General features: G+C 42.4%; 1 protein-coding gene across 2 annotated transcripts in view; it reads left to right on the top strand.

Annotated features, from left to right (window-relative positions):
- The first annotated feature begins 1,648 nt into the window (after positions 1-1,648).
- KCNH5 (potassium voltage-gated channel subfamily H member 5) overlaps positions 1,649-10,059 on the top strand; it is a 351,487-nt gene continuing 343,076 nt past the window's right edge. For both annotated transcript variants that reach the window (XM_004370933.2, XM_004370932.1), the window contains exon 1: positions 1,649-1,767. In XM_004370933.2, the coding sequence (XP_004370990.1) occupies positions 1,695-1,767 (73 nt within the window). In that variant the 5' untranslated portion in view covers positions 1,649-1,694. The remainder of the gene's footprint in view (positions 1,768-10,059) is intronic.

The following is a 10,059-nucleotide window of genomic DNA, read 5'->3' as shown; positions in this document are numbered from 1 at the left end:
TGTCCTATAGAGTCGCTATGAGTAGGAATTCGACTGAACGGGCAATGGTTTTGGTTTTGGGTAATCTTCTCGGAAGCAGATTGCCACATTTTTCTACCACAGAATGGCTGGTGGGTTCCAACCACCGATCTTTCCATTAGCAGCCAAGCGCTTAACCACTGTGCCACCAGGGCTCTTTGGAGTTAAAACAACAACAACAAAAAACCCAAACAAAAACCACCAAACCCATTGCCGTCGAGTCAATTCGTAGAGCCTGATAATTTGCATTGCTAACAAGTGATTCTGATGCTGCCAGTTTGGGCCACTTTGAGAACTACTGCCTTAGATAAACGAAGGTGCCACGGCTGGGGTGGGCTCCCCTTTATTTCCATCTCTCTCCTCACTTATGCCATTTTCCCTTTTCCGTGGCAGACCCCGATTTATATACTCTACTTCTAGTGGTTCCACTCCGGTCGACGGTCCCGAGCAGATATGAGGGCTGTTAGAGACGATTCCTGCCCCGCCCCAGCCCTGAGCAGCTTCGCCCTCACCACCTTCACTGTTTTTCCATGCGCCGCACTCTCCTTCTCTTGCTTGTGAATTAGTCTCCCTCATCCTCACGTCAGGTGCAACCTTTTTCGCAACTTTGCAGCGATGGCCCGCCCCTCCGCACGCCTACGGCGCTCGGCAGCCTGGGGATAAGTTCCGCTGTGCAGTTCCGCATGCAGCCCTGCGCGCCAGACCCAGCCTTGGGCGCGGGGACGATCCTGGGCGTCCGCTGTGCGCTGCGTCCCTATCTGACTTGGGCTCCCGGGTGTCGAGTGGGGCGGGGGTGCTGAAAGCTCATCTGTTGAGGCTCCGGGCGCCGAAGCCCGGAGGGGGGCGGTAGCAGCGTCAGGTGGCTGCTCTGCGTCCCCGGGCGCCGCTCAGTCAGTCCCTGCTCGGCTCTCAGCCGGAGCCCATCAGCATCTCAGCCCCGGCAGCCGCGTCCGCGGGAGCTGCCGGGGCTCGGAACCCCTCTGGCTGCCCATTGCCCTTCCTGCTCCCCTGCCTGCAACTCCGCTGCCTCTCCCACTCCGCAGCCCTACTAGACAAGCGAGCGCTTGCCTCGATCTCCGGGGAAAGAGGAGCGGCCACCAGGCGCACAGCCGGGCATAAGTTTGGCTTCTCTGGGCAGCTGCGATCCAGCTGCGCGACAGGGGTGGGTTAAGAGCAGGGAGAGAGAAAGGTTCAGTCAAGTGGTCTCGGTCTGGACTTAGAGGGGCTGGGAGAGAGGGAGCTTCAGTCCGCTCTTCCCGCTCCCCCGGCCCCAGGGCACCGGGCCGCGGGAGAAATGCTGAGCCCGCGCCCAGGAAGCCGCCGCCGCGGCAGCAGCCTCAGCATCAGCACCTGCGGGACAGCGACAGCGGGGGCGGCGCAGGCGCACTGTGCCCCGCGGAGCCTGCAGTTCCCGAGCTCCTTGTGCGGCACCGCCACAGTCTGGGCAGCGGCGGCCGGGGGAGCGCTACTACCATGAACTGCCTGGTCCTCCTCCCCACAGCTGCTCATCCGGTTCGGGCTCGAGACACAGTCAGGGGACCCCGTCGCCGCCGCCGCGCCCCCTCTTCTTTCGGCTCGATCTTCTCCTCCACCTTTTCCTCCTCTTCCTCCACCTTCACTTCCTGCATCCCCCCCTCCCCCGCCGCGGATCCTGGCCGCCGCTCTCCAGACCAAGGATGCCGGGGGGCAAGAGAGGGTTGGTGGCACCGCAGAACACATTTTTGGAGAACATCGTCAGGCGCTCCAGTGGTAAGAGGAGTTTCGGCTCGGGAACACTCTCACTTCCATCCCGCCTACGCGCGCTCCCCACCGTCTCATTCCCATCCCAAGGGGGGAGGGGGACGCAGACAGCGTTACCTGGTGGCTTCAGTTACTAGTCGGAACTGATGTGGGGCCTCGGGGTGGGAACGAGGTGGTGACGGCGAAAGTTAGTTACATCTCCTCCCCAAGAGGTACTCGCCCCCCCCCCACCTGTCCAAAGCTCCGAAGGCAAGGAAGCGAAGGGGGTGAGTAGGGTGTAGGTACATCTGGAGAACAGAGTGGAGTTTAGCTTTGGTGAGCGCTATGTTTCTTGTTAATCATTCTCCCAACATTTCTGCCCCAAGTGGGCTGCAGGGACTACCAAATTATTGGAGTTAGTCTCCGTGGGAGGGTTTCCCTCAAGTTGGAAATGGCTATGAAAGTGGCTACTTAATAAGATTTAAGTCTCTGAAAAGACTTTTGACCCCTGTGGGCACCGCTGAAGGGAACTTTGTGCTGGGGAGTGTAGCTGGAGTGGAATCTGAAAGGAAGAGTCGGTGCTTGATAAAATAACAATTACTATGGTCAAATTTGTGTTTAAAGTTTCTTTCTTTTATGTGCATTGGTCTGTATTGGTCTATATGATATATTTGATTTGACTTAAACAGGAGAAATGTAGAAGTGAGTCAATAGCTGCTGTGGTATTAAAGCAACCCATTTTGGAGTCCATTCCGAAAGAATTCCAAGAATGTCATTCTACCTGTGCTACGCTGTTAAGGTTATCCTGCCTTAAAAGAGTCTTTAAAATACCATTCATTTATGTATTCATTTCCTCCAAGATATTTTGGATGGGAATGGTTGTTTATTTCACCTTTTAAGACCTTATAAACTTTGAATTTTCTGAAATCTACACCTTCCATTTTTTTAAATTCTTTTATGTAATTTTCAATTTCCTAAGCAAGATGTTGAAAATTTCAAGGTTTTTCCTTCAGAGGTCTGCTATTTTATTTTGAGATCTGTTGCTTGGAGAATTATGAGAAAACCATTTCTGCATATGGATTACAGGAGTGCTTGGGACAAAGCAATGAAAATACTCTATATGGTTCTATAATTCAGTGTTTATTCATTCATTGAAACAAATGCTTACTTGGTGCATATCAACCAGCCACTTTGTAAGACTCTGGATAAAAAAGTGATTAAGACACTTCCGCTGTCCTCAAGAAGCTCCCTGCCTCTGGGAGATACAGAGGCACAATCAAATGATAAATAATTAAATAGACTATGCTTTCTCTGAGTTGTTGGATTATACAACTGCTTAGATCTAGGATCTCTTCTAAAACCAGGCTTGCAAATATTTTCCCTGACTTTGGGGCTGTATATATCTAAGTGACCCAAAGTGTTTTGCCTAAATCTTTTACTTGGTATTTGGCTTTCATTTGAAGCTTGACTTTACTTCCTTCACTTTGGCCATGTCTGACACCAAAGAACTATAGAGCAGCCGAGTGTTTATTTGGGTTGAAGAAGATAACTAATAGGCCTGGTCTAATATGTTTTTTAATATTCATACTTTCAGTCCCTTCTATGTTTTTTAGCCATTCCAGTGTGACTTCATATGTATTTTCTCTTCTTTATGATAATATAAAATATAAATTCACAATGGCAGGCAATTTCTATATTTATACAATAACTTCCTGTATTAATATTGTACATAGACCTGGAGTGCAAAGGGAAATTACTGTTAAGACAGTAATCTGGGGGAATTTAAAGTTTATTGGAATCAGCTATTTAAGACATAGGAGTCTTATTTCAGCTTTCTCATCCCCTTGGGTTATTTTATCTCCATGCAATTTGGTTTGTGAGAAGACTTTTCAGAGAAGGCCTTAAAAAATAAAATCCGTGGGCTCTTATTGCGCGGCCTGGTGAAGAGGAAGAAAATGAGAATCCTTTGACTGGAGTTTACTAATATAGCATGTTTGGTTGAAACTTCTTGTACAGACTGGCAGTATGGGCCAGTTTTTTGAAAATTTTTCTTTTTAGATATACCATGAAACAAAATCTTTCCTTATATAGCTTAGAAATATTTCTTCTGTTGCCTCCATTTGACATCTACTGTCTTGAAGATTTATTTGACATCTAAGTTAATGCAGATTTTATCTTTTTTACAGTTCATGCTTCATTGGTTGAATGTTTCTTTCCATGGATAACACTAAGTGGAAATGAAATTGTGTGTGTTTTGGCACGTTAAATGCCACCTCTGACTGCCTATGGCTAACTCTTAACACTACTACTCACGCAGCTGAGATTTGTTTGAAACGTGAGATAGTTGCCTTGAGTATTTGTGCATGTGTATGCAATCAACACTGGACCATTTCAGGGCCTCTTATAGGAAGAACCTCGGAAATTGCAAATTACAGTATTAAGTTGGTCTGTACATTCACATGAAAGTGCCCCACAGTAGTTGCCATTTCCATATGATTTGGCAGAGAAACAGAAAAATTCATCAGGAGAAATTGTTTAGTTGAAGCTAAGAGAGAAAACTCCCTTTAGGATTCTCAAAGATGGATCTGGTTTGTCACAGTGGGGATTTCACTATTCACTAACTTAACAACATTGAGAGTGAAGTATTGGCAGAGCTTTAGTGGTAAGAGAAAGAAAAGGAGCCAGTGCTCACAACATATTTAAGAATTGAAGAAACAGAGGCTGGAATTGTCTGTTTACCTTTACCCCATGGAATGCTTCTCTTTCTGACGTTCACATCATTTTCTTCTTATGAAAATATCAGATCTTATGGTAAGAGACAGACTGATACAGAAACATGTATGAAGAGATGGACAGAAGCACGCAGATAAACACACAGGCAGGCATCCAACCAGACCAAAGACAGATACGGAGGAAGACGCAATGACTCTCTCTTTCTCTGTTTCTGTCTCTCAATACACACACAAAGAGCAAGAGAGAGAGAGGTAGAAAGAGACAGAAATACAACCCCCGCCCCCACACAGACAGACATTAGATATTAGGCATAAAAGAGAAATGGACGTAAAGAGAAAACATCAGGCATTTATTTGTCCATGGATATCGCTAATGAACCGAAATCTCAGCCAGTTAGAAATCCATCAGAGAACTTCTTCATGATGTAGAGCGAAAGAGCAAGAAGTGTGGCATGTTTGAGGAGAGTTTTTAAACTTGAAGATTTCATAATAAAGTTTCAAACTCCCTCAGTTGCAATTTTGCAGAACAGCAGTGATGTATTCTGTACCCTAGAGTTGCAAGTATAGTATGCACGCTATTATTTTACACCTCTTGAGATTGGATTTTTATTTTTCCTTATTTAGTTGACTCAGTCTGTTATGGGAAAGCATTGCGAGTTGTTACTGCTGATTCAAGTCTATAAAATAATGAGAGCCATGGAGTAGGATGGAAATACCCATATTTTATAGCCAAATCCCCAAATAATAGTTGTAGGGAATTCCTCTTTAGTTTTAAGATAAAATACAAGATCATTTTTTAGACATAAAAGGAATTATAATAATTCTCAACGTGTAGTTCCAATAAATGTAGAGAGCACATTATTACTCTAAGAAGTTGTAAAGGTCAAGAGTGTAAATAAAATAGGAAGATTTGGGTAAATTTTTGGTTTGTTAGGAAAGGAAAGGTTGGGAAGGTGAGTTCAGTACATCTGATTGACGTCTGCTAGAAGGCTCCTGCCCCAAGTACTTGCTGAATGGATCTGTGTCTGGAATATTCTTAGGATATCTTTCCCTATTTAACTTTCAATATTTATGCATGCTATCCATCAGCATAAATTAGCTGTAGGGAGCAGTAAACTTTTGGGTACCTGAAAGAAAGCAATAGCTTTTAGAACTTTTAGGTGGAATTTTAGGTTGCAATTGGACAACATATTTTATTCATATTTTGTCTTTTATTCTTTAATAAATGAGCAGAAATGATTACTTTGGGTAACAGCAAATTAAGATGTCATTTTGAAAAAATATATGAAAATATATAAGCAGACCGCCACATCTTTCTTCCACAGAGTGGCTGGTGGGTTTGAAATGCAGCCTTTTTGGTTAGCAGCTGAATGCTTAACCAATGTGCCACCAGGGCTTCTTATGCTAAAATTAATATGCGTAAAGGCTGAAATCTTAAAAGAGAACCCATAGGAAAGGAAATAGAGAACTTGTGATTTAAAATCAAAACAAAAAAGAAATACTAAAGTATTATCCAACTTAAAAGAAAGATTGAGAGACAAATTCCCCCTCCCCCTAATTTTTCTTGAAAGTGTTTCTTCAACACCTGAGCCACTATTCAGGAAATATTGATAAAACCACACAGTGTTTTTTTAAGCATTGGTTTACCCCGGTCTTGTAATGTACTGCTTTTACTTTTAAAATATCGTAGAGGTTGAAATTATACTGACCACTCCCTAGATTATATTTACAAAGAAACCAGAGGATGGTCTCTTGCTTTAGTGCTCGCACAGCATTCTATAAGGATGGCAGTAGATAGCTGACTACAGAACCGCTAATCCCAGGACACCCCGGCTCCACTAGAAATTGCCCTCTTTGTCTATCTTCTGCTTGATTCCAGAAGTAGGATGTGTAAGAAATCATGTAACTAGTCATCTTTTAACTGCCCTACTAAACGAATACTATTTTTAAATAGAAGGCAGTAGTTATGGTTATTTTAATTAATAGTTGACTGAGTAGATTTCCATAAAGAAATCCTTTAGTTTAGTCAATGTTTATCTTTTACTTTCATTGTTAATAACAGCTGTTTGCTAGCTTGGAGGAACAATGCTTCCATTCTCCAGAGTCTAGCCTAGGAAAAGGTTGTATTGTTCACCAAAGCTTTGTAGTTAATATTTACCACAAGAGGTCACTATAGGTTCTATCACAGGTGAAATAAGTAGTTAATTTCTTTCTTTATTTTTTCCTCCAAATTTGATGGGGGACGTAAGAGTCAATGTAGTTAGTTGCTGCTCTTGGAAGAAAATTTCTAAAATATGAGAAATACAGGAAAGTGAAATGAAGAAAAGTATTTCTTTCGTTTAGTTATTAAAATCTTAGTTTATGGCAACTAAAAATTTATGACCAAATGAATGTGATATTACTAAAGATGGTTGATGTAAAGAAATATATTTAAATTCGTTTTAGATTAATAAAGCATTTACTTTTTGAGATAAACAAAATTTTGATTGTAATACTCAATTCCAGTGTAATGTAACATATATGAAATACAAAGTTTTGCAGAAAAATGTCATACAATGTTTCATATTGGAAAGATGACTATATATTTTTAATTTTCAAACAAAATTTTTCCTCTGTCAGATGCCTTGATATAATTTAGATTAAACTGGTGAAGTAGACTCAATCCATGACAGTGCTTTTAAATTTATTGAAAGATAGTTCACTGATTTATAGTTACTTCCCTGGAAGAGTATGTGATTCTCGTATTTTGACCTTATCTAAATCTCTTTATAAATAAAATACACGGGAAAAACAAATTATCTTCGAAGTTCTTCTAACTAACTTCTTGTTAGTTGCTGTGGAGTGGATTCTGACTTATGACTACCCCATGTATGCAGAATGGAACTGTGTTCTATAAGGTTTTCAAGGTTGTGACCTTTCAGAAGCAGATCGCAAGGCCTTTCGGCTAGTAGACGAGCGCTTACTCCAAAAAGCATATGATTAAGAATATATTATATTAAGAGGTTTTGCTTTTTTTCTGTCAGTAAACCTCAATATTGGTTTTTGGATTTTTTTTCTTTTTGGTAGGGTTAGAAACAATATACTGAGAGATGCTTTGAAATGTCCAAAATGAAATTAGTTTTAATGGGAAAATTAAAATATGCCATACAGCACTGTCTTAGTTATCTGGTGCTGCCATAACAGAAATACCATAAGTGGCTGGCTTTAACAAACAGAAATTTATTTTTTCACATTTTGGGAGGCTAATAATTCAGGATGCTAGCTCTAGGGGAAGGCTCTCTCTCTCCGTGGGCTCTGGAGGAAGGTCCTTGTCTCTTTTGAGCTTCTGCTCCTGGGCAATCTTCACGTGCTTGTTTAATCTGTTTTATATGTCAAAAGAGATTGACTCAAGACACACCCTACACAAATCCTGTCTCATTAACTTAACAAAGACAACCCATTCCCAAATGGGATTATAACCACAGACATAGAGGTTAGGATTTACAACACATATTTTTGGGGGACACAATTCAATCTATAACATTCTACCGTTTATGTCCCCAAAATTTATGTCCTTGCCACATGCAAAACATATTCACCCCATCACATCATTCTAGAAGTCTTAAATCAACTCCAAGTTCAAAATCTCATCTTCTGAAGCATCCAGATCAAATATGGGTGAGACTTTAGGGGTATTCCTTCCTGGGGCAAAATTCCTCTTCATCTGTGAACCTGTGAAATCTGGACTACGGTTATCTGTCTCCAGAGTTCAATGGTGGAACAGGCACAAGGTAGACATTTCCATTACAAATGGGAGAAATTGAAGGGAAAGAAGGGATAACAGGCATCAAGCAAGTCCAAAACCCAGCAGAACAACTTACATTAGCTCTCAAGGCTTGAAAATAATCCTCTGTTCTTTGGGACCATCTGGGCAACGAATGGCTTTGCCCTCTGGATTCTGGCGGGAGACCCTTGGCCCTGGGCTTCAGCTCCACCTTCCAGGCCTTATGGGATGGCAACTCTGCTCCCTCAGCTTTGGGTGGCCTCATTCTCCTAGTCCATCTGAGTTGGGATCCCTCAGCCCTGGCAGGCCTCGTTCTTCTCCCCCTTGGGCATGGCAGCCTCACCCCCTCAGCTTTGGGTGCTAGCCCCATACCCTAACACACCTTAATGGCAACCCAACAATCCAGAACTGAGTTGGCAAAGATCCAACTCTTGGAAACCTAGGAGGCCCTGCTTCTAGTGCTCCTTCTAACAGTTCCACTGATCTCTGATCTGCTCCAGGGATGGTCCTTTTATTGGAGGGTACATGGAGGACAACATGTAGCTTCTTTGGCCTCCTTTCCTACCTGTAGAATTCCAAGAGGTGGAAAGCATTCTTTCCTTTCATTCTTTTTCTCTCCCCTTCAGTCTAAGCTGATGGACTTTCTGCTATAGTAGATGGTTAGATCCGTCAGTCATAGGTTTAATCTCTTTAACAAAAGATTATGTAGCCATGTCTTTGGTAAACATTCTAGGACAGGTGTCCTTAGTTTGTACAACAGAATTTTCCAAACCTTTAAACTTCTGTTTTCATTTTGCACAGTTCATTTTTAAGTCCATCTCTTTCCTCTTGCATTGTACTATAAGCAACAAGGAGAAACCATGTGGCCCTTTAAGGCCTTGCTTAGAAATCTTCTCAGCCAGATATCCAGGTTCCTCACTTAACAAGTTCTACCTTCCACCAAACATTTGAACATAATTCAGACAAGTTCTTTGCCACTGCATAAAAAGCATTGCCCTTCCTCCATTGTCCAATAAAATGTTCATCATTTTCTTTTAAAGCCTCACCAGAAGCAGGTTTAAAGTTCACATTTCTAGCAACATCCTGTTGCTTGTGCCATATGTATTCTCTAATATGATAGAAACTTTCTCTATGGCTCTCGTCACTGCCTTCTGAGCCCTCATCAAAATTGCCTTTGATGTCCATAATTCTACCAACAGTCTTTTCAGGCAATCTGTTGTTAGCTGCCGTTGAATCAGTTTTGACTCATATAGACCTTATAGGACAGGGTAGAACTGTCTCATAGGGTTTCCAACCAGCAGCTGGTGGATTTGAACTTCTGACCTTCTGGTTAGCAGTCAAGTTCGTAACCACTATGAAACTGGGGCTCCATCTAGGCTTTTACTATTAGGCACCTTAAAACTTCCAGCCTCTACCCATTACCCATTTCCAAAACCACTTCCACATTTTAGGTATCTGTTAGAGCAGCACTCCCACTTCTCGATACCAAATTCTGTTTTAGTAATCTAGTGCTGCTATAACAGAAACACCACAAGTGGGTGGCTTTAACAAACAGAAATTTACTTTCTCACATTTAGAAGGCTGAAAGTCTGAATTCAGGGTGCTGGTTCTAGGGGAAGGCTTTTTGTCTCTGTCGGCTCCGGAGGAAGGTCCTTGTCTCTTTTGCGCTTCTGCTCCTGGTGATCTTCATATGGCTGGGCATTTCTCTTCCCCTATCTCTGCTTCCTAACTTGCTCATTTAATCTGTTTTATATCGCCAAAGAGATTGACTCAAGATGCATCCTATGCTCATCTTGCCTTATTAACATAAAAAGACAATCCATTCTC

This window comes from Trichechus manatus, unplaced genomic scaffold (assembly GCF_000243295.1).
Source record: "Trichechus manatus latirostris isolate Lorelei unplaced genomic scaffold, TriManLat1.0 scaffold00010, whole genome shotgun sequence".
Classification (NCBI taxonomy): Eukaryota; Metazoa; Chordata; class Mammalia; order Sirenia; family Trichechidae; genus Trichechus; species Trichechus manatus.
The sequence above is the reverse complement of the archived record's forward strand: the minus strand, read 5'-3'. Positions and strand labels throughout refer to the sequence as shown.